Below are 24,177 nucleotides of genomic sequence, written 5' to 3'. Positions count from 1 at the left end.
TATTATTTCAAAAGAGAAAAGTTTGTGTTTCTCTTTTACTTTCTTTCTCTCTCTCTTTCTTTCTTTCTTTTTTTTTTTTAAGGGTTTAAGATCTTTTAAATAGAATGAACTTAGGCTTTGGGGTCATCCAACAATCTGGCATGTCCTCTGTAGTTTTGCTGAGGTAGAAAAATAGCCCTTCTCTAAAGTGTTTTTTAGTCCTTGGCCTGTTATTAAAATAAAGATATACTTGGTTAAAAAAAATATATGCAATGGAACATACACATTAAACAGAACATAGGGTATCCGCCCCTCAAAGTCCTGAGCATAATTTGATGTTTCAAGTAATTTTGGAAGCCTTGTGTTCCATCAACAGAAACCCACTGACCATTATATATTCAAGATCATCTGCAGTGAAATGTGTGTGTGTGTGTGTTGGAATACATAGATGTCCCTTCAAGCATCTGTTTTTTAACCCCTGTAGAAAATAAGCAATATAATCCTTTCCCAGGGGGTTGTGTCTAGTAGAATCAGTCTGTACATCTTAGATATCTTGTATATATACTATTATATTTATGTATATATAAACAGACTTATTGTCATTTTTAAAGATGTAGGGATATGAATTTGAGTTATTTTAAGAGTATGGAAGTCAGTTTTATTCTAGGCAAGACAGGGTAATTATTTGGTGTATCTGATAAGCTGTCAAGTTCGGTCATTCTACTTTAATAGTTTAAAACCTTTATTTCTTTTTTTTAAAAGAGAATTCAGTGTAGAGACTCTATGCATATATAAAAAAGACATTAACAGGGCTAGATGAATTCCAGATTGTATTATTTTTTTAGGTCTTTTTAGAGTGTTTAGGTTTCTGCTGAGATAAAAATGATCCATTTCTTCACCATTAAAAAACTTTCTTATAATTAATAATCTCACTTTAGGTGCATAAAATATGTTCATAATTTGTCTTATTTCAGAAAGCCAAACTTTATCCTACACAGGCTGTAAATGAATAAAAAGTCCTTTATATTCTTTTATCTAATAAGTAGGCTTTTTAAAAAACCTATGTAACTAAGGTGTGGTAACAGTACTTTTTGTTATCATCCTTATATGAATGCTGAGGTACAATGGCATTTTGGAACATATTTAAAGACGGAGCATTTGACAAAAGTTGTATGTGTAACAGTTTGTCAGTGAAAAGTGACAAGTGGGAAATGACAAATGAAATGTTGGCATCATAGCTCTTTATTTTGATAAAAATGTCTCAATTTGCAGTGATATAATACTGTTTCATATTATTTCATGAGTTGTGTGAGATGCATAAGGGGAATTTAGATTTTGTGAACGGAAAATTAGCAGCCCAAACTCTTTTCAGAAGCTTTGGCAGTACCGTCCCCCCCCACCCCCAAGAATAAGAACAGCAGTGAAATATTGGATCTAACCCATACATTTTAACTCATTATTTTGGAAGAAAGAAAGAAAGAAAGAAAGAAAGAAAGAAAGAAAGAAAGAAGTGAAAATAGTTTCAAGTAGAAGACCTTTATGCTTAGCTCGAAAAATGAAGAGAGTTTGCCTTTTAGCTTCCATTCTTTTCTTTATAGTGATTTTAAAATGAGTGATTTCCATCTGCTGACTTTGATTATATGGGGCCTTTCTCACTTCCAATCACCACTGCTGTCCAGCATTAATTTAGGGTGCCAGTAAAGAGAGTTGTGAATTCCTTTTATTTTAAAGTGCGATAGAGGTTTGAAAATGTCTTTGTGTTAAAAATGGATTTTTATATACAAAGGATTCATCATCCTAATACTTACGGGTAATGTGATAGATATTTCAAAGTCCAAGTAGACGGCCCTGAGTGGAATTGAGGTATGAGTTAAAACAAAACCCAGTTGAGTTCTTACAGATTTCCAGAAAAGCACGGACGTAGCCTCTATAGTGTGTTCTTTTCCATTTTCTGAAGTCACATTGGTTCCCTTATTGTCAGTGATCAGCCAAACATTTATTTTCTTCTTTTACATGAAATAAGCCCTATGAGCACCTCACACTATGCAGTGTTTATGTAGAAATGTTCCATGTTGGAGTTTTCAAAAGCATGGAACTCTATCTGTGTAATTTTTTTGTTTTCAATTAACAGGATTGTTTTGCTGTTTAGTAGCAAGTGATTTTAAAATTGTGGCAAAATCAGTATAATAAAGTGAAAGGCTACATCAGAAATGGTCTTCTACAACTTGTATCTTTTCTTCTCATTTGCAAAGTTCTACTTATTATAGATTTTTTTAAGAACTAGGTTAAAAATGACCTAATATGGAATAAATGTGCTTTAGATATATAATTATAGCAGTGGGGTTTATGGGATGTATTTTTTCCATTTTTCATTGATGTATGTACCTTTAAAACTTTAAAGATAAACTAGTGAATATTGTAGTTACTAGTTTGGCAAATGCTTAAAATGAAAAAAAAGTTTTAATAGAAATTTTAAGAATTTGAACCTTGCAATAAAGTTATCAGCAAATTATGGCAGCCATATTGTAGTAAGAATGTTCTTTATTTGTGGTTATGACACGTTAGGAAAACTTTGGGGGAAGTAGATTTCCATTTTAGTTGCTCACGGTATAAGGCAAAGTTGGCTCTTTCCTTAACTAGTTGTCTTATCATTGGACTGGAGTTCTGTCTTAGCACAGAGGGTTATTAAGTGATAGCATTTAACGTAACAACAGAGATTAAAAAGTTCAGGGGAAACACTGCAAGCTACCACTTATAAAAAAGTAGGGATTTCGTAGCACGCTCACTGTTTGGTGCCCACTGATGGTGGCACAGTTACTGAAATGTGCCCAGCAGCACATTTTACAAAAGATTTATCTTTTTCTTTCTTCAAAAGAGTTTTTTTAACTTGTTTTTGTATTTGGCCAGAAAGCAAGTGTATCAGTTCTTTTATAACTGAATCTGATTGATTTTCAAATTTCTTGATTATTCCCCATATTAAAATCGCATATTTTTATTGCATGTGTTCCAGTTATTTGTATGTATAAGGAAAGGCAAGATTCGTAGCTTATTAGGAAAAGGCATTCCTATCAAAACTCCTTAAATGGCAGTGTTTTCAAAATATTCTATTTTTTTGGTTAACAGAACAAGAACTTCTTTTATCATAATCCAAAGATGCTAACAGAGCAGCATGATAAATGTCTCTTTAAGTGTCGTAGTAAAAGAAAATGACTTGCCTTCTGAGGCAGTGGAGAGTTTATGTTGTTTTGGACCTATTTCCCAAGCAGTGATCGAAAACAGATTACAATAACAATTATACAGTCAGAAGATGCAATATCCATTTCTGCTTTAATTGAGTGAAAGAATAATAAAAACATCATTAAGAAAAATGAGGTGGACCTGTCACACAATGTACAAATTTTTAGTCTTGGAGAGGATGCAGAATAACTGAAATGCTTTTCGCTTACTTTGTTGTGTTTATTAGCTAAAATCTGTTTTGGGGGAGAGACCATTTGGTTGGTGATCCTCCCTGGGAAGTTGGGAGAGGAGCCCCTGGGAGGTGGTTGCTCAGGAGACAATTAAAAGTGCTCATTGATTTTGTCTTCGTATGATGTTTGAGAAAGGAATCAAATTTTCTTAAATTCTACCTGATAGAAATACCTTTTTTTTTTAAACCTGTGTAAATGGAAGACAAAAGTAACGCATATTTCTCTTACTATAAACTCTCCCCAGTAAAGGTTAGGTGTGATCCCTAGGCCTGCTGTTCTTTCTTCTCTGAAGTCATAACCAGGCTGAAGGGGGGAGAGAGAATTGAAGGTGAATCATGAACACCCTTATTTCTTCTCTGCACTCATGGGGTTGGGGGAGTTTCCATATGTGCTCCTCACGGACAGTCACTCAGGTCACAGAGACTGTCACTTGGGATGCATAGGCTCCGGCCTCTATTGGAAGTCACTGGAGCCATTATTAAATCCATAATCCTTTCCAACTGCTGAGCCTCCAGAACTCATTCCCCGGCATGGAGCTTTCAGCAACTTGGAGTGAGCCGGCCGGCAGCAGCCCACATCAGTGGCTAGTTTTCTTTCACTCTGGGCTATATTTCTTACTCTGCTCATAGAAACTGTGAGCTCCTGGCAACTTTGATGACGGTGGAGCTGGCCAGCCAGTGGCCTTAACGCCTGCTTGTTGTGGGGATACTGAAGCCACAAATCATGTTGGCCATCGGAACATTTGGAGCCCAAAGTTCGACTCTGTTGACAGAGTTAGAGGACAATATTTCTTTGATCTGTAGCTAAGAATTTTCTTGGGTTCAATATTTAAAAATCTTTCTGAGAATGGTAAAGCGAAAGGAAAAAGATAGGCAGTCAGCGCTTACTGGCCGAGGCCTCAGAATCCCAGAACTGTCCCAAGGATAATCCCCATTAGAGTGGAATTTATATCAAACAGCTCAAAAGCCTTGTTTTTTTTTAAAATAAGTTCAGAGAGTCTACTTAATAGCACCTTCATTAAAATACTTTTGTCAGCAAAGGGTTTTCAGTTTTAACATTTACATAACCTAACAGCAGTGACGAATGCCACGGAGCTTTAAGGGTCTATTAGTGGTTCCGTTTTTTTCTGGACTTTATAATTTAAACCTAAACATTAATTCTGGGTGGAACTTGGCATAATGTCGTTTTGCCTTGGAGGGAATTTTTGTTGTACAATTAAAAAAAGTGTTGTTTTTTTTTTTTTTCCTTTTCATGCAGTCACCTTCTCCATGTCTCCTCTTCCCCAAGTAAATAGCAGTTAAATAGTGAGGGTCTTAAAAGGGCTTATTTAAATTAAGAGGGAAAAAAAAGGATTGATTATTTTAGGTGAATTTAACAATTTTCCATTAGTTCACGTTGTAAACTGGTGCTTTTGATATGAACAAGACCTGTGAGGCTGATAATGCAATGAAAATATTTTTCTTCTGTCTCTCATGTATGAAATTCATGTGGTAAAATTTTAAATAAAATCAAATTTGATGGCCCACGAGACTTACAAATCAATTTCTTATCTTCTTTATTAGAAGGTGAGAGATAAAAAATTATTTTACATCACCTGAAATTGTAACCTTGATCAGAGGGAAGGAAGTGGGATCTCACTATTAAATAATAAAGTGACAGTACCCCAGTAGTATTTTGGAAAATTAAGAATGATCTTTTCTGTATGTTAATACTATGTTGGAGTTGAAATATTATGCAGATATGTGATTACAAGATAATTGTGAAATTAAAAACAATTGAGGAAACCAGCCCTGGCGAATTGTCATTCTCTGAAAACCAGAAGGCATTCCAAACACTAGTGAGGGTGCCGGCGGGGAGAAAAGTGCTCACGGAGCAGAGTGGGGCTAGGCCAGGGTACTCATGAGGCTTTGTGCAGTGTTCAGCTTCTCAGTCTCTGTTCAGACAAGATTTTGTGCTCTAGGGGTGGCAGGTGTAGTATTAGACTTAACACGCTTTATTATTGAGGGGGTATAAGAAGAGCATATTATTCTCTCCAAGTAAGTTATAGACATTTAAGACCCAAGTAAAGGTACTTTACAAGAGTAACTAAGGTGACCCTTTTTTTTGTTCCCCCTGTTCAAATGAATCTCCAGGTAACATTCAGCAAAACTCACTCTATTTACAGGCACGTTCATATAGTAAGTTTGAGCCTTACGTGCATTTTTATAGCTAACTTATAAACTCCCCAAAACTAGAGCTTACCATTGAAGGCCTGCCATTGCTGTCACAAATGGCCATGAGCTCCCAGGAGACTTTGAGAATAAGAGCCATGCGAAAATGCCACGACTTTGGTAATAACCATTGTTGCACGTGTGTTTTTTTTTTACCACCATGGCAAAACCATGAGTGGGAGGGAGGCGGCCTGCGTGTTCAGGATGATACTGTAAGCTCTCCCATGGAAATGTATAGAATTCCCGTTAGCACAGGGTCAGGGTATAAATGTACCTCTTTTCACACTGTTCCGAGTGGTTAGTGGAAAACAAGCTGCAAAGTCATTCCCTTGGCCCCCCAATAAAAAGATTTATAGCAGAATAATTCTCAGCCCCATAATGGGACTGTTGTAGGTTTGTGTTTGATATTTATAAAACTGAAATACAGTCCATGTACCCAAACTACACATTTATTGTAAACAAGTTAACTGCCAAGAGCTTATATTCTGTCAAACATAATTATATTGAAGATTGATGTATAGCTTGAAAGCAAGTTTGAGGGAGACAGTTCTCTTTCCCCGAGAAAAACCTCGGAGGTGCAGCTCTCTCCTCTCTTTGATACAACTCACCAAGGCTTTCTTGCCGCCGGCCTCTCAGATATGTAATAAACACAGGCTCCCTCTTTGAAAACATATCCCTTTGTCAGTCCTACTTCTCTTAACAAAATAAGGAGATGCATTTATGTGCACGAAAACTGTGAGGTCTAGTTTCTTCCATCATCTTTGCAGAGATGCAGGCAGTGATGGCCAGAAGAAGGGGCACTTTCTCGGTGATGGGCAAGGCACCGCCGTCACACTGGAGCTCACCCACACATCTGAACCTCAGTTCACCCCAAAAGGAACCCTTTCTCATCGAATGCCGAGTTTGAGAAAGAGTCTTAGTCTTGTCTTTTCTGTTATTTTGTGTTGAGTGGGTGAGATTAGATCTGTTTTGAAACTGACCCTTTGGGGGTGAAACTACATTGATATGCTTGATTTGGAGGCTCAGAAGTTAATTTGAGAGTTAAAGAAATCCAGAATCCAGGGAATCTAGAGTGGAATCTTTGAGATCGAGTTGTTTCATATCGGAGATTACCCCCAGATTTTAAAAGGTGCGGTATTCTTCCAGGGTCTTTTGCTTTAATGAAGGTAGAAACTTGTATTATCTTCCTGATGAAGATTTTTCATCCTTCTCCCCCTTCCCCACCCCCCGCCCCCTCAGGAGACAGATAAATCACTTTAGGCTTCGGTGACAATTTTCAAAGATAGTTAAAAGGGGAATAACATTCCTCCTATGGCTGGATGGTATCCTTTGGATAACATTAAGGATGAAAATAAGATTTTCAGTGGATTTATGTGCTGTAGCTTAAGTGATCTCTTTAGGTTTTTCTAAATATTAAATTTAACATTCTCTTGGAAATTACATACATTACAAAAGGGATGGCTAAAGAATCATAAGGTGAAAAAATAATAATGAGTTTTCTCTGTTCTCTTTTTCTTATTTTAAGTAATTGCTGTAAATTTCACAGGTACATATATACTTAAAATATCTTTTCTGGGAAGTATTCCACCAGTAGGGACCTGAGTTTCCCCAGTCTGTATGCTGGGTTTTATTAACCTCGTCTCAGTCACAATAATAATATCCTACGTATTGCAATCCAGAGATCTCGGTGTACCCTTAGGGAACTGCAGAATACACACTATGATTTTGACTTTCTTGCTCTCTCCTTATTCTTTCCTTTTTCTTCTAGTGTCAGCCCCTTCAAGGGCTAGTTTGCTGTTACCTACCGGGAGGAGGCATTTTTGGGTACCAGAACCAGAGTGGCTTATAGTGGTGATGGCTAAACTCAGCTTTGTGAAATCTGCATTCACTTCACAGTGATGATTTTTACACAGCTATTAAATAGACATCCCTACATGTTTTGCTGTTTTATCCCTAAACATAGAGAGTAGGATTTCCTCTTGTAAAGAGAAAACCTTTTATTTTTTACTATAAAAACTTCACCTTTTCAGGTTTTTATTTGATAAAAATCTCTCCAGTCTAGTATGATTTCCTTTGGGGCTTTGCACCAGTGTTTGATCTCAATTTTTAATAATTTTGGTGAGTTAAACTCCCCAAAGAAAACATGCTTGTGCTATGAAATATTCCCACTAGAAATCTGGGTAGTCTTGTCTTATTGAGAGCCGAGTGCTTGATTCTTTTATTAATTTCTTGCTAGTGAACCTCAGTACAGTTAACCTTTCCTTAACACTACACTGGAGAAATCAATCAAGGATTTTTTTATTTTAATTGTTAAATTAGATAGAATAACATTTAGGCAAATCTCAAAACTGGAGATGATAAAGCAAATGTTGGTACAAAGATAGTTTTTATTGACTCTATTTCTGACTTTTGGGACTCTAAGTTGCAAATAGATTTTCCAGGGAGGATAGTAAGATTGAAGGCAGCAGCACCTACATCTCACTTAAACACTACCTGAAAAGTGATCTTCTCAGAGACCTCTAAAATAATATTTTACATTATGACAGGCAGAAGAAATCTTAGCATTAATGAATTATGGGATAGTTATTTTAACAAGCCCTTGAGTCTCAAGACTCCATAAATGCATTGATAACCCACTGTGAAAAGAACCTCAAAAATTTAGTTTGAGCTAAGGGATACTTCATGTTTGAACTCCTCTGTGATCATCAAACTTACGTATTCTACTTTTTTCTTTAAAAAATTTTTTTTGGAGTGCGGGACACCTGGGTGGCTCAGTTGGTTAAGTGGCTGCCTTTGGCTCAGGTCATGATCCCGGGGTCCTGGGATGGAGTTCCGCATCGGGCTCTCTGCTCAGTGGAGAGCCAGCTTCTTCCTCTGCCTCTCCCTGCTGCTCCCCCTGCTTGTGCTCTCTCTCTCTGACAAATAAATAAGTAAAATCTTTAAAAAAATTTTTTTAAAAAAAATATCTGGGTCAGTAAACATTTTTGTTGGTCTGATTTAGAAAAGATGTCATGGCCCTTCAGTGCAGGCTCTGTGGGACTGTGGCTCAGATCCCCAGGGTTCCAGGATGTGTCCGGTCCCAGAGCCCAGTGCTGCTAGCCACTTGAGTCCTACACCAATAGACTGCGATGCCTTCCTGATAATAAACCAACAGTGTCTGTCCACAGAGGTCCCATGCAGCCCTGTGGTCTGCCGGACCTCCCCTGGAGAGCATGGAGTGAGCTCCTGAGTCCGCTCGTGTGGATTGTTTCTTAGAAAGCTCTTCTCGTGTGTTGATGCTGAAAGCAGTGCAGTGGGCTACCGTGGTGTGACATGTTCGGCAGGGAAGTCACCGGAAAAAACCCAGAGCTGACATTACCTCTTAATGGTGGTTATAAAGGTCTAGCTGGAATTAACATTTTGTTAAACTGCACCAACATTTGTTTTGGACTCGCTGTAAGTCAGGCTCCGGGTTGGGGTGGGCAGTGAGGGAGCGAACAGACTCTCTCATCCCAGCCCACGTCGGAGAAGGAAAAGGCAGGCCTCTCATTCGCTCCCACTGGACATGCCTGACCTCAGGGAATGGAGTTCCGCGGGTCAGGCTTGCTATGGCCCGGTTCCCAGGTGTAGCTCAGGCGTCTTTGTTTAGATAAGTAGCCACACTGTGCCTCCTGTGTGCCTGAAAAATCCTGTTTTGCAAACGGCCTGGCCAACTTGATCCTGCTACCACATTTCTATAAATGAGGCGTATTGAGAGACACAGAGTTTATCCTGCAGCTTCAGATCCGACTTGAGCGTGGATTGTGATCTCTCAGTCTGGGGACAGGCCTGGAAGACCAGAAGCCAACTCCTCGCTCTACCGCTTTAAGCGCAGTTTGAGCCTTTAGGGTGGTAAGTGAGAGAGGCGGCAGAGTTCAGGCGGCTGACCCACCCCTGGCCTATTTTTGTTCTTATCTCCTCAAGTTAAGATCTGCCTCAGGGGCTGCAAGGTAGTGTCTGGTTTTACTAGACAGGATTCTGAGAATAAAGTATTTCTTGGTAATCTTACCTCCCTACCACACTTCCCTAAAGGGAGAGAGGCGTCAAGGAGCGTTATTGTTGAAACTTTATTTGGAGATCTAAACTTGAGTTACAAATAACTGGGTCATGGATGAACATGAAATAAAATTTCTGCACATATGACTTAATATGCTCTTGGAGTTGTTATTATTAGAGGCAAATTTTGCCCTTCTCCATCGATGTAGGATTAACTGTGTTCCTCCTCCTCTGAATGATGCAGGTTGCCCCCCCTCTGTCAGCTCTTGCTTCTTCAGTAAGAGTTAAAAAAGACAAAACAAAGACAAATGAATGAATCCTTCAGAGAATCTTTGTTCGCAAGCAAGGATCAGAGAGAAACTTCGGAAAGTGGAGCAGTTTACGGGAGCCTAGAGGACCTCCAGTCCACCTGTGCTAGTCTCCCTTGCCCCCAGATGGTTTTGCTCCCCTGCCACACCAAGCCTGGTGAAAACTTTTTTTTTTTTCCCTCTCAATCCCATTACCTGAAATTCTTTCCATTCGAAGTTCATATAGGATACAGTGAGTTTCTTTTACAATGAAAATATATCCAAGGAAATTAAAGGACAGCTAAACCATTCGAACAGTAAACTGTAGCATCTTTTTATCTGTTAATCTCTTTGGAATTTTTGAGTTCAGCCCCTGGGGGGAATGGGAGGCTGGAGTGGAATGGTGGAATGTGGAGCCTCTGGTTACCTTAGCTCAGGAGGTTGGGTGCCTGGGAGGGGGCCTCAGGGGCAGAAGAGAGGAGAGTGAGAAAGACACACGTGATCCATCTGGAAGTTTTGCCTGGGACCCCTAGAAGGAGGTGAGGGGCACCCTATTCTTTCTTTTTGTTTCTCACTGCAATCTTTTTTTTTTTTTTTTTAATATTTTATTTATTTATTTGACAGAGAGATCACAAGGAGGCAGAGAGGCAGGCAGAGAGAGAGAGAGAGGAGGAAGCAGGCTCCTGGCTGAGCAGAGAGCCCGATGTGGGGCTCCATCCCAGGACCCTGAGACCATGACCCGAGCTGAAGGCAGAGGCTTTAACTCACTCAGCCACCCAGGCGCCCCTCTCACTGCAATCTTGATACTTGCCTTTATTGTTTTAGGGTGGAAGGAAGAGTCCAGAAGCTAATCCTAAAGGTTAACATTGAAGTTACTCCTTGTCTGTGACTCAGGGGTGTGTGTGTGTGTATGAGAGAGAGAGAGAGAGAGAGATGGAGATGGAGAGGGAAAGGGGAAGGGGAGGGAGAATGAGGTTTTAGAGCAAGTAAATTGTTTTGTTCTTGTAATAAATGTGCAGTAAGAAATGGTAGCTGGCGCCCCTCTGTTCTCTGCAGTCCTCCGGTAGACCCTGTATGCACTCTCGGTTCACACGGTAGAATTTGTTTCAGTGTCTCAGGGTTCTGTGATTTATTGATTGTGGTGGTTGCTAAGTGTGGTTCTTGACTCCAGGTTGAGTTTTATACAAAGAGCAGATATGAGAGGCTCTGCCCTCAAGCCTTTGTAATCTTCAATTAGCCCTGGGACCTTCTCAGGTGATAGAACCAGATATGCAGTGAGCTTCAAGGAAGGGAGTGGGCCCTGTGGCTGCCCTGCTTCTGGAAACAGATGGTTTCAGGAGCCCCCAGAAAGAGAGGAGAAAGGCTGGGCGCCTATCGCCTTAGACTCTTCTGTCATTCAGGGGGCAGGTCCAGGAATGAGGGTGGACCCAGGAGACAAAGGGACCAGGGTAGAGGCTGGAGCCCACTCACCTCCACTTGAGCATGACTCATTATTTGAGCCTTCCTTTGTCTGTGAGTGACTAAGGGCAGATTCCTGATTCCTCCTGTGTGCCTAGCTCAGTGCCTCCCACGTCGAAAGGGGAATTTACTTTTAAGCGATGCATGTCACCCATTGGACTTCACGAGCAGTGAAGGGGCCTTTACTAGAAGGCCAAGCCTTTGAATTTGTGTGGGTGTGGGTTTCTAAGTATAGTTTTCCATCCCCAAGAAAGCAGCATGGCTGGGCTTTAGAGTTGGCTAACCTGAAGGGTTCTCCTTGTGCCTCTCTTGAGCATGTTACTTATTTTCCCAGGGTTGGTTTCCTCAGTTGTTGGATGGGAACAATGCTGTTCCCTCATGTCTAACGGTGGGGAGAAAGATAAAGGTACGCGTGTATGCTGGAGTGTGGGGTGTGTCCGCAGGTGCCATGCCAGTGACAGGTTTGTTTTGGGTGGCGTTGTGGAAAGCAGTGTAATCCTGTCCTCCAGACCCTGGCCACTGGACCTTCTTTCAGCTTTCACTGTGGAGGTGAGCTCTGCAGAGCACTACAGGATACTTGTTCCTTGGGTCACTTTGATGGCGGTGTTGGGGCATTTCCTGAAGGCTGTTCTTTAAAATGAAGGGAAGGAGAGAGAAGCCTTTCTTTTATGAGAGAAGTTGGATTATTAGAGTTAGGAATAAAACAATGGCCCACACTTCCCTTGGTGATGCAGAGATGTCGCGTTAGATTTTGGAGTTTAACCAATAGCACATCTGTCCTCAGGTCTCCTAAGATCTGGAACACTGAGGAAAGATAACTGAGGGGCATCCAAGAATGCTCAAGACAATTGCACAATTGTCTTAGTTATCAGCTTGTGATGACTTTATCATGTGTCAAAAAAACCATTGTATATGTCCGTGCTGGCAGATTGCTTAGAGCAGCTCTCCTAGAAATATTATAGGAGACACCTGGACTGTTTTAAACTTCATTTAAAAGAAGTTAAACAGGGGCGCCTGGGTGGCTCAGTGGGTTAAAGCCTCTGCCTTCGGCTGGGGTCATGATCCCAGGGTCCTGGGATCCAGCCACACATCAAGCCCCGCATCTGGCTCTCTGCTCAGCAGGGAGCCTGCTTCCTCCTCTCTCTCTCTCTCTCTCTCTCTCTCTGCCTGCCCCTCTGCCTACTTGTGATCTCTGTCAAATAAATAAATAAAATCTTTAAAAATAAATAAATAAAAGAAGTTAAACAGGTGAAATTGATTTTGGTGATCTATTTTATTTAACTCAGGGCATACAAAATATTTCTCCCTGCAACTGATTTTTAAAAAATTATTCATGCTATATTTATTTGGTTTTTGGTATTAAATTTTTGAAATTGAGTGTGTATTTTATACTTACAGCACATCTCCATTCATCACTAGTGATTTCAAGGTTTTAGTTGCCACATGTGGCTAATAGCTATTGTAGTGTAGGGCAAGCAGTTTTAGAGTATAGAATGTTTTTAAAGCTTTCGCCCTTTTGCTTGGGTCGCATTGAACATCTTAAGTAATTCAATGATTATGAGTATCATTTTTATTCTGAAGAAAAGCTTTTTAGTGAGTTTCATGATCATTGATTATGGACCCTGAAAAAAATGATTGGTTTCTTATTTTGTGTTAATGGCACTAATTACCGGTATGAATACTGATTTTGGAAAAAAAGGAAAACAGGTTCCATTTTTTGAGAGAGGCCAGAAAACTATTTCACAGTGCTTTAATCCTCACAACAAGTCTGTGATGTAGATATTTTTATTTGCATATTACCTGGGAGGAATTTGAGCCTCAGAGAGGCCAAATAAATTACCCAAGGTCACTACGATAGGCAAAGAATGACCATGCCAGGATTTGATCCTAGAGTTCCTGCCTGCTGTGGCAGGGCTAATCACCACCACAGTGGAGCATCTCCCCTTTGTCTCTATTCCCGTGGCCGCTGCTGTGCTGAAGATTAGGTTACCTTTATCATCACACACACTTCTTCAGAAATAATGTCACAATGAAAATGACAGTTTGAGCATTGGAACTAATGACAGTTGGGAGAATGCATTTTTCTAGTGGAAGGAATCTCCTGCTTACTTTGTCCCTGTGACAACGGAATTCTCTTTTGTCCCAACTGTCAGAACAACTCTTAATTCTTAGCCAATGGCGGGGACTGTGTATCTGTCCTTTAGAGGAAACTACCTGCTTAACATGCCACAATTGTAAAAAGCTTAGCGGGGCTTATAATCAAAGGGTTCAAAGTTCCCTACTTGATCATATGGAAATGGGTCTGTGCTACAATAAAAGAGAAATAATGCCAAAAGTTCCAGATATAGCGCTAGAATAAGAGTTTTTTTTTTCTTTCTTTTTTTTCTTGATCATTTCTAAATTTTGTTATAAATACATTTCAGTTTTACATTGTTATTCTTTTATTGGAACCTGCCTTTTAATTCTTCTTTCTTAATTTATTTTTTGAATTGCTTTCAAATACTCTCCCCATCTTTTCGGCCCTTGTCACTTCTTCCTTCCTTCCTTTCTCTCTCTCTCTCCCTCCCTGTCTGTTTTTTCTCTCCCTCCCTCTCTCTCTCTCTCTTTTTTCTTTTTTTTTCTTTTTTCTCTCTTTTTGCTTGGAGAGAGTGAGGGGGGCACCAAATGGATGTCTTTTCTTATTATACCTACTCACCCTTATTTAGTTTTCTTTCCCAGGGATTTGCTGTTTTTAAGTTTTTAAAACCTATGCCTTAATTTCTTTTTCCTCATATTTCCTCATATTTCTTTTCCCCAACTGAATTGTTTTACCATTTTTCAATTCTCTTGCTGTTGTCATTAGTAATCATACCTATTTTTTTCATGCCTCTTCTTTTGTAAAAATTGTGTTTCATTGTACAAATTTCATAATTGTTTAGATCTATATAAAATTCTATAAAAGTACTTTTTTATATAACCTCTCTATTTTTTAAATGCTCATATTTATGTGTTTTCAGAGTAAATTCTGTTGTCAGACATTTATGATTAATATTATTTTATTTTATACATGACCTCAGAGGCCTTTTCTTTCCTCTCCTCCTCCCCTCTTCTTTCTTTCTCTCTCTCTCTCTCTCTCTCTTTCCTATTTTCAAAATAGGTGATGCTTTTTGACTGGAAGAAGTTACTGCTCTGATGTCAGATAACAATTGCTTTCTTTAATCACTGAACTGAAATGTTCAGGAAATATCTTGGTAACTGACACTTTCAAAAAATAAGTTCCTGAATGGCATAGACCCCTGTGCTTTAATGTTGTATCTCATATCTCACTCAATGAACTGCTAATATTATTTTCAAAAATTAATAGGGTCTTGGGTTTTTTTTTAGTTGATCATAGACTTGAGAATGATTTATGGTTCCTAAGTAATGGATACATGATAGCTTATGGGGGCAGCTGGATTCGTTGAAAGGCCTTATCTGTGATTCCCAGATGTGTGACACTCAGATGTTGACATTAGGAACCGCACATGATTTTCAGCATTGAAACTTATGTACACATAGGTATTAGTGATGAGGTAGCTTATGGCACCACTGACTGTATGGCCCTATGTGTGCATACGCTGAAATCATTGAAAGTAGAAATCAACCTGCTTCCTTGGACAAAGATCATATACCAGTATGTAAGAGTTAAAAGGTCTAAATGGGGGCTACTCTCTGCTGGGAAGGACTCTGATGGATAGATCCTGTAAAATGCCATTATGCTTGCTCAGGAAGATTTTACAGCCCCTTCAACTGCATTGAGGGCAGGAGCCACATCAGACTTGTTCCTACTTGTATTCTGAGGCCACAGGGGTTACCTGGCACACAATAGGTGTTCAGGGAATAAAAATTGGATAAATGAATGAGCACAAAGATAATTTGGAGGCACTGTAATTTATATATTCATTTCATGTCTTACCTACATTTGGGAATAAATTGGGCATAAATAAGTAAGCATTTGATAGGCAAGTACTGGTCACAATTCTAAAAAAAAATATTTTATAAGGCATCATCGGGCCAGGCTAAATTCCCTTATTTGTCTAAAATGATCAGTCTGTTCCACCCTTATTTCCTATTTGCTATAAATCTATACCTTAGATAGTGTATTTGCTACAAACAATAATGCTGTCTTATTGTTCTTAAGAGTGAACACAGAGTTGGTAGTTGTCCCGGGGAATGGGTATGGTGTGACCTGTTAGACTGTTGTGCTGGCTTAATAATAATTACCGTGATCCTTAATGATAACAATTCTTAATGAGTATTATTATTGTTAATAATGATTATATTTAATAATTACACCCTATACTTATTATCTTTAATAATAATAATTAGCACATGGGAACCAGTTGCACCATTGTATTATCTTTAGAACAAAAATCTACATCTGTGACCTGGTAGTTTGCAGAGTGTCTGCTCCCACCCTCTGCTTTCCAGATCAGAGTGAGTCAGGAGGCTTCTAGGGGCTAGGCAGAGGGGAGGGGCTTTTACAGAAACTCCTGTGTCCTCTGTGTCTCACAGGCAGAACTCCCACATGTCGTTTACACAGAGGTCTTATCTTTATTGTGAAGTGTCTTCAGCAGTAACCAACCAATTGTCCACCGCCCCCCCCCTCGGCTGGCCCACCTGTCCTTCATAACTTTTGGTTTTCTTGCAAGAATAGAGAAGACCCAGAACAGATCTTATTCCATAACATACTAATTTGTGTGAATTACATGGGGCAGAGTCCATGTTTATTACTTGTATGTTGGTAAAACTTTGATCTTCTTATGCCTTGGCTATGTTTATATTTAAATGCCTGTATGACTTTTTTAAAAATAAAAAACAGTTTATAAAAAATCTTTGGCGAATGAAACATTTTTTAGCTTTTCACACTTTGATACAAAGCAGAGAAATATTTCAGTGACAACAGATTTCAACAGATTTTCAACTAGACTAATTTGCTTTATTTTTTAGAGTAGTTTACTTCTTTTCTCCGAAAAAACAAGAAGAGATAATTCCCTTAATAGGTGTAACTGGTGTTAATATGTTAAATAATAATTTAAAAAGGACAGAATTTTACATTTGGATGTATATTTTGACATAAGTTAAATGCCAGTTAAGATTTTCCTGAACGAGATATTTTCAGGCTCACTGATGACTATTTGCCAGGACTTAGATAAAAGATACAAGAGGGACCTTTAAAAAATTCCCATTGACTTTCTTAGACATAGTCACATGATCGCTTAGGCCCAGAAATCAAATATTCCTCTCTCCTAGGTATCTTACAGCATTTGCAGACAAAAGCATATCTGATCTGGAAATACTAGTCCTGATTCATAGTTAATGATAAAACCATAGACATGAAGGATAAGAGGGTCTGGAAGGTCACCTTGACCTCTGCTTTGTGCCAGCTCTGGAGTTAGGGTCTCAGTCAGGATACCTCTGATGGGCACACTCCACATTTTTTTTTTTTAAAGATTGTATTCATTTATTTGACAGACAGAGATCACAAGCAGCAGAGAGGCAGGCAGAGAGAGAGAAGGAAGCAGGCCCCCTGCCGATCAAGCCGGATGAGGGGCTTGATCCCAGTACCCTGGGATCATGACCTGAGCTGAAGGCAGAGGGCTTAACCCACTGAGCCACCCAGGCGCCCCCACACTCCACATTTTAATGACTGGAATCTGAGGGCTTCTGCCTTTGCCCAGGGCAATTCTGCTGCAGTCTGATAGTAATAAGGAAGGAAAAAAAAAAATCCACAGCTTTCCCATTAGGCCCATCCAACTAAGAGGCTTGTTTAATCTAAACCATTGTCGATCACAGATGAGTAACTTTTATAACTGTCTCTTCCCTTCTCATCATGGTGACTGAGATTTGCTTTGTAATGTTTGTGTTTTGCTCTTGAATTTTGTCTCTCCAGGGTTGATGATTCCTGTCTTTTGTGTGGTGGAGCAGTTGGATGGCTCTCTTGAATATGACAACAGAGAAGAACACGCGGAGTTCGTCCTGGTTCGAAAAGATGTGCTTTTTAGCCAGCTGGTGGAGACCGCGCTCCTGGCCCTGGGGTACTCCCACAGCTCTGCAGCTCAGGCACAAGGTATTACTGCGTGTCCCCTCCCCTCCCGGTGCCTCTGTGTGTCATGATTTGAGGAAGAATGCGATTCCTGAAATAATTCTCCAAACAAGGGTTGGAGGAGAATGGTCAGGTCTAAGATCTTTTCCAAACAGCTAGCCATGGAATGTTTCTTGCAGTGTATTGTTAGAGTGCTTCGGGAAGCATTTGACCAGCACCTCTAGAGCCACCAAAATAAACTCGTATGTTGAAGTGATCATCGTAGGTTTGTTGGCACTGAGAGTTGCTATTATTTTCTCTAAGTCCCTACAGTGGGGTTCTCAGAGTGCGGAGGTGTCTAATCCTAACATCCAAACTTTAATACATGATTTATAAGATTTTGGTTTTCTAAATTTATTTCTTGCGTTGGGCCTGCAGCTTCTGCGCTTTAAAATCAGCTTTCTAATTAAGTACAAAAAATTACCAAACTTTTGTATCTTTGATAAATGCTCTGTAGTTTCAGGGTAGTCCATTCAGTAAAACAAAAGCAAAAAACCAAAATGAAACAAAACAACAACGACAACAACAACAGCAACAAAAATCTCAGTGTCTTTGTGAGTGTTCATTTTATCTATTTAACTAATCATTAAAATTGCATCATGGTTTCTGCGTGTATTGTACAGGCCTGGCGAGCCCGTTGTGAGCTTGTGTTGCTTAATGGTTTTTTCATGGCAAAGAACTGAAAAAACAAATAACATAAAAACATCCCCCAAACCTTGAAAAATAGGAAAAAAAAAGTTGACCCAATGGAATGATGATTATTGTATTTCAGCTGAAATGATTGAATTGTACAATTTATGATAATGGTTATAACCACAGGAGAAAAATATGTTAAATTCGGGTCTTGCTTCATATATTAATTTTCTATATTACTGTTCTTACTTAACATTGGTATGTGTGCCACAGATTTTGCAGATTTTTTTTATGAGTCCCTCTTCATCAAATTCCTAGGAATTGTCAGTCAGAGTCTCCATTTATTCAGATGAAAAAACATAAGAGATTAAGAGATATATACAAAGTTACAAACATGGCGACCAAGGACATGGGATTTAATATCCAAGCTCTTGACTCTGATTCTGTGAGCAGATCATCACTGTCTAAAAAATGCTTAAGTATTTAAATTAGATTTTAATTCTACCAAGAGAGCGACCCATCTGAAACCAGGGGGCAAGAATGTTTTCCCAGGGCAGGCAGTAACCCCATGGATCACCCTGAGCCCAAGCGTGGTCTGAAACTGAGCGCTTGGCCTGTCGGGTGCCGTAATGACAGCTGAACTGTTGAGTCCATTGCTTTCAAAGCAGCGTGATAAAGGATGATTCATTTCCTTTCTCTGACGACTTTCTTTCTTGTGTAAGGGATTCAAGATTTGATCCCAAGCAAATTGCATACTGGGCACCATCGCTTTTATTTTATGCCATGTGCCTAAATGAAATAAAGGAGTCCCCCTCGCTCCCCCCCATAAACTTTTCATGCCATTTTAGGGACATTTTTTTCTGAATGTAAAGGTCATTGTGTCCCACTGCTTGCGTCCCGGTGCGCCAGCTTCCTGTTTGACAGGCCTATCCATCTCAGTTAGCACGGCTGCTCAACGCGCCGTGAGCTCACATGTGGAGCCCAGAGCACTAAGTGGCCAAGATTTGATTCTTGGCACATGCTCAGGGAGGAGGCTCGCAGGAAGTCTGCACCAGGGAGCCACACTGTTCCGTTCAGTGATGTGGACTGAGAGTTCTACCCAGCAAGGTGAGGCAGACACACTAGCAAGGGATATGGTCTCCAGCGGAGATTAAACAGCCAAAAAGTCAAAAGCAAATATTTACTTCCTCAAAGTTTTTGAAAACCATGGCTAAAAAATACTGAATATTACACTTTTAAAAAGTTGAAGCAACATTCTGAAGGTTAGCTCTAGATCACAGCCAATACCTTCTTTTGTAGGTAAACTGAGGTTTTAGCCCTAGGTCCATACTGTAATTTTAGAGGGGAAGAAATTACAGTTTGTTTAGGTTTATATTAGGCTGCTGATCTCTGTTTTGGATAAAGGGAAAAACTGGAATTGTTTATTTTGAAGTGAATGTATTAGATATATGTTGTCATTCAGACCATTAAATATGGGCAATTTGCTGCATGTTTATTATAGACCAAACCGAGTACATGGTAAGACTGGTCATCTGGGGGCACCTGGTTGAGGCCTGCCTTCAGCTCGGGTCGTGATCCCAGGGTCCTGGGATCGCCCCCCACGTCGGGCTCTCTGCTCAGTGGGGAGCCTGTTTCCCCCGTCTCTTTCTGTACTGCCTCTCTGCCTGCTTGTGATACCTGTCTGTCAGATAAATAAATAAAATCTTAAAAAAAAAAAAAAAAAAAAGACTGGTCATCTGTGTGCTGGACAAGCAGCAGAGTGAGAGAAAGCCAGAGAAGGAGGTAGAACAAAATATGACTGCCTATTCGAAGTCCGAGTTTGTCTGGGTCTAGTTTCCTGTTTTGTTTTGATTTTGTTTGTTCATTGTTCAGGTAATTGCCCCAAGATGGGGGAGTCATTGGGTGACCTAGCAAATCCATTTGCAGCAGAGAAACTGAGCGTTTCTGAACAACTTCTTCCTATGTTGGAAAACTTGGACAGAACTAAACTGCAAGGAGAGGGGGTTGCTTGAGCCAATTTTATTTATTCATTTATCTGTTTATTTATTTATTTATAAAATATTTATTTCTTTATTCTAAAGAGGGAGAGCACATGAATGGGTTCGGGGGTAGGGGCAGAGGGAGAGAGAAGGAGAGAATCCTAAGCAGGCTCTGTGCTTAGAGTGGAGCCTTACGTGGGGCTCGATCTCACGACCCTGAGATCATAACCTGAGCCGAAGTCAAGAGTCAGACACTTAACTGATTGAGCCACCCATGCACCCGAGCCTGTTTTAAAAACTCTCTGCTGAGCAGAGAGCCCGATGCGGGACTCGATCCCAGGACCCTGACATCATGACCCGAGCCGAAGGCAGCGGCCCAACCCACTGAGCCACCCAGGCGCCCCTCATGAGACATTTTTTAGTTAAATATTGGCATGACCAGAAAAGAGTTTCAGTATTGAATTGGATAGTATTCAAATTGCCTTGAAACGAGAAAATACATTAGCAATGTCATTATTTTGGATTGATACTTAGGTCCTAATGACAAAATACTGTGCATTTGTGAGTGTGGGATGGTCACTTTCTTTTTTGAGAGTCATTCCCTCCAAGTGAGTTTGAGAGACTTTATTAAGAAAGAATATTTGCTTCTAAAGGATGATAGAAGTTCCACTAAAATGGAGGTCAGGGATAGTAGCCTTTATTTGAAGCCACATATTGGGACTCAAGAGAAGATAAGGGCAAAAGATACTGTCATAAATGCTGGGCATGGTGCTTCTAACTGAGCCAAACCCTCCATTTCCCAGGACACATACTATTAACTCTGTGATTCTCAGGGATGAGAGAGATCCAGGATATATCTGACCTGCTGTTTTGCATAGGCCAAAAGTGAAAAGATGCCAGGCTTTTTGCTTTTCCTGGCATAGGTAGCCTAAGAACTACTGAATAGCAAGCACATGTTATGGCAGACTTTGATGAGTCTTGTGTCTCTGAATCAAAAGCCTTCCAGTTTTGGAAGAGGGGTGTTAACCTAGGGATCTACTACATAGTAACCCTCCCCACTCCCCCAAATTCAACTTGGTCATTCCCTTCTTTCTTTCCTTTTCATCCTTTCAGTTCTGCCCCACATGGCTTTGGGTAATAGCTATGGATCTCTTGAGAGTTCTCTATCCTTGAGAGTTCTTTATCCTAAAGCTATTTATAGGTACTAACGTGGATGGTGGGTTTGGGGAGGTGGCAGTGAAAGCAACGTGATTTCTCACTGTGCACATTTGATTAAAATTGTAAGTGGGCATCTTATTTCTCCTCTGCTTCCTATAAATTTTAAAGTAACCTCTAGAATTTTATTTATATGTATTTATTGAAGCATAATTGACATAAATATATAACAATGATTTGATATTTGTGTATATTGTGAAATAATCACTCCAATAAGTCTAGTGAATGTCTATCACCGCACATAGTCATAGAATTTTTTTCCCTGGAAACTTTTAAGATTTACTCTCTTAGCAATTTTCAAACGTACAATACAGTGTTATTAACTGTTGTCACCACACTGTACATTATATCCCCAGGACTTATTTTTTTCATAACCAGAAGCTTGTGCCTTTTGACTCCCTCACCTGTTTTGCCCACCCTCACCCCCACCTCTGGCAGCCACCCATCTGCTGTCTTGTTTTTTTTTTTAGTTATTAGTATTTTTTTAAGATTCCAGTTAGACGTGAAATCATATTATACTGTCTTTGTTTGACTTATTTCACTTGGTCTAATGCCCTGAAGTTCCATCCATGCTGTCACAAATGACAAGGTTTCTTTCTTTCTTAAGGATCCATAATTCTTGTGTGTGCATATGTGTATACCTCATTTTCTCTATCCGTGCATCCACTGACGGACACATCGATGTCTTGGCTTTATGAATGATGCTGCAGTGAATGTGGCCGCTCAGATCTTTTCAAGTTCATTCATTCGTTCCTTGTTTCTTTCTTTTTTCTCTCTCTGTTTCTCTCTTTCTCTCTCTCTTTCCCTCCCTCTTTCTTCTTTCTTCCTTCCTTCCATCCATCATTCCTTCCTTCCCTCCCTTCTTTCTCTCTCTCTCTCCGTGTTTTCTTTATTTGGGTAGATACCCAGAAGTGGAATTTCTGGATCATATGGTAGTTCTATTTTTAATTTTGGGGGGAACCTCCATGCTGTTTTCTACAGTGGCTGCATCAGTCCACATTCCCACCAGCAGGGCACAAGTGCTCCCTTTACTCCACATCCTTGTCAAAACTTGTTATTTCTTGTCTTTTTGATATTAGCCATTCTAACAGGTGTCAGGTCAGATCTCACCACGGTGTTGGTTTGCATTTCCCTGATAAGTAGTGGTGCTGAGCCTCTTCTCATGTCCCCGTTGGCCATCTGTATGTCTCTGGAAAAATGCATGTTCACATTCTCTGCCCATTTTTTAACCAGATTTTTTTTTTTTTTTACTTTTAAGTTGCATGACTTCTTTATATATTTTGGGTATTAACCCCTTATCAGATAAATGATTTGTAAATATTTTTTCTCATTCAGTAGGTTGCCTTTTTGTTTTGGTAGTGGGTTCCTTTGCTGTGCAGATCATTTTTAGTTTGATGTGGCCCCACTCGTTTATTTTTGCTTTTGTTGTCTTTGCTTTTGGTGTCAGATCCAAAAAACAATCTCCAAGACTTATGTCAAGGAGCTTACTACATGTATTTTCTTCTAAGAGTTTTATGGTTTCAAGTTTTACATTCAAGTCTTTAATCCATTTTGAGTTAATTTTTTTGTGTGGTGTGAGCTAGTGGTCCAGTTTCATTCTTTTGCATATAACTGTCCAGTTTTCCCGACACTATTTGTTGAAGAGACTGTGCTTTTTCCAATGTATATTTTTGACTTCTCTCTTGTAAATTAATTAACGGTATACACACGGATTTATTTCTGGTCTCTCTATTCTGTTCCATTGATCTGTATGTCTGTTTTTATGCCAATACCATACTGTTTACTATACCTTTGTACTATAGTTTGAGATCAGGAATGTGTTGTCTCCAGCTTAGTTCTTGTTTCTTAAGATTGTAAAATTTAGTTTTAACCAGAAAATTTTATTTAGAAGCAAACATGCTGAGCAACAAATAAGCAAAAATTCTTTCTGGCTTGTTATTTTTGGGTTCATGAGTATATAAAAATTATGGAAAAGAAGGTGTATTAATTGCCATTTTTTTCTTATGCTGGAATAATTAAATTTATACAGTCATTTTAAATGTTATTTTAAAAAAATTGATGCAAAAGTGCATTTAGTACCATGTTAAGGAGTGCCAGATTCAGTCATAATTATGTAAAATTATACATATATGCATAGAAAAAAGACAAAGGAAATCTATTCAGATGTCATCATTGTGGGTACAGGGATTACATGGTAGTGGGATTGCCTTCTTTTTCTAATCAGTAAGAATATATAAGTATGAAATTCTACTTTCTCCGTGAGTTCTCTTAATAAGTAGGAATTTGTTATTTTTACCTCATTACCCAATTTTGATAAGCAGTTCACTTTGTCCCTAATGTATCCATAAGTGTGAAAATTTGTCTATGATACAGATGTATTTCTTTTGTTTTTTTTTTCAGGTTAAGATGAAAAATAGAATACGTCTTTAATGAATCCCTGTGATGTATAAATAAACCAAGGGATTTCTTAAGAGTTTTAATAGTGCTAAGTAATATTAACTGAGCGATTATAGTATGCCAGGCACTATTCTAAAAGATTTGTATGTACTGACTCCTTTAAATATTGCAACAGCTTTTTGAAGTAAGTCATATGTTCCCCCATTTCACAGATTAGGAAACTGAGGCAAACAAAGACGGGAATTAACTTTCCTGGGTGCACAGGGCTATGGATGGAAGAGCTGAGATCTGAAGCCCAGGGATCCAACCCCAGAGTCAGGGCTGTTCTGTGATAGCCATGATCAGTGGGAGTTTGGAGTTGGGGTAGGAGGCAATTCTTATTTAATGCTTGCCTCTCAGGTGCTGGGGTGGCTCAGTGGGTTAAACCTCTGCCTT

General features: G+C 39.4%; 1 protein-coding gene across 2 annotated transcripts in view; it reads left to right on the top strand.

Moving 5' to 3' along the window:
- Positions 1-24,177, top strand: part of SATB2 (SATB homeobox 2) — a 189,427-nt gene that overhangs the window by 11,260 nt on the left and 153,990 nt on the right. For both annotated transcript variants that reach the window (XM_004772180.3, XM_004772181.3), the window contains one exon: positions 17,327-17,503. In XM_004772180.3, coding sequence (XP_004772237.1) covers positions 17,327-17,503 — 177 coding nt within the window. The remainder of the gene's footprint in view (positions 1-17,326; positions 17,504-24,177) is intronic.

This window comes from Mustela putorius, unplaced genomic scaffold (genome assembly GCF_011764305.1).
Source record: "Mustela putorius furo isolate JIRA1106 unplaced genomic scaffold, ASM1176430v1.1 tig00000275_pilon_pilon_pilon, whole genome shotgun sequence".
Lineage (NCBI taxonomy): Eukaryota > Metazoa > Chordata > Mammalia > Carnivora > Mustelidae > Mustela > Mustela putorius.
Note: the sequence above shows the minus strand (reverse complement) of the source record. Positions and strands in the feature narration are given on the sequence as shown.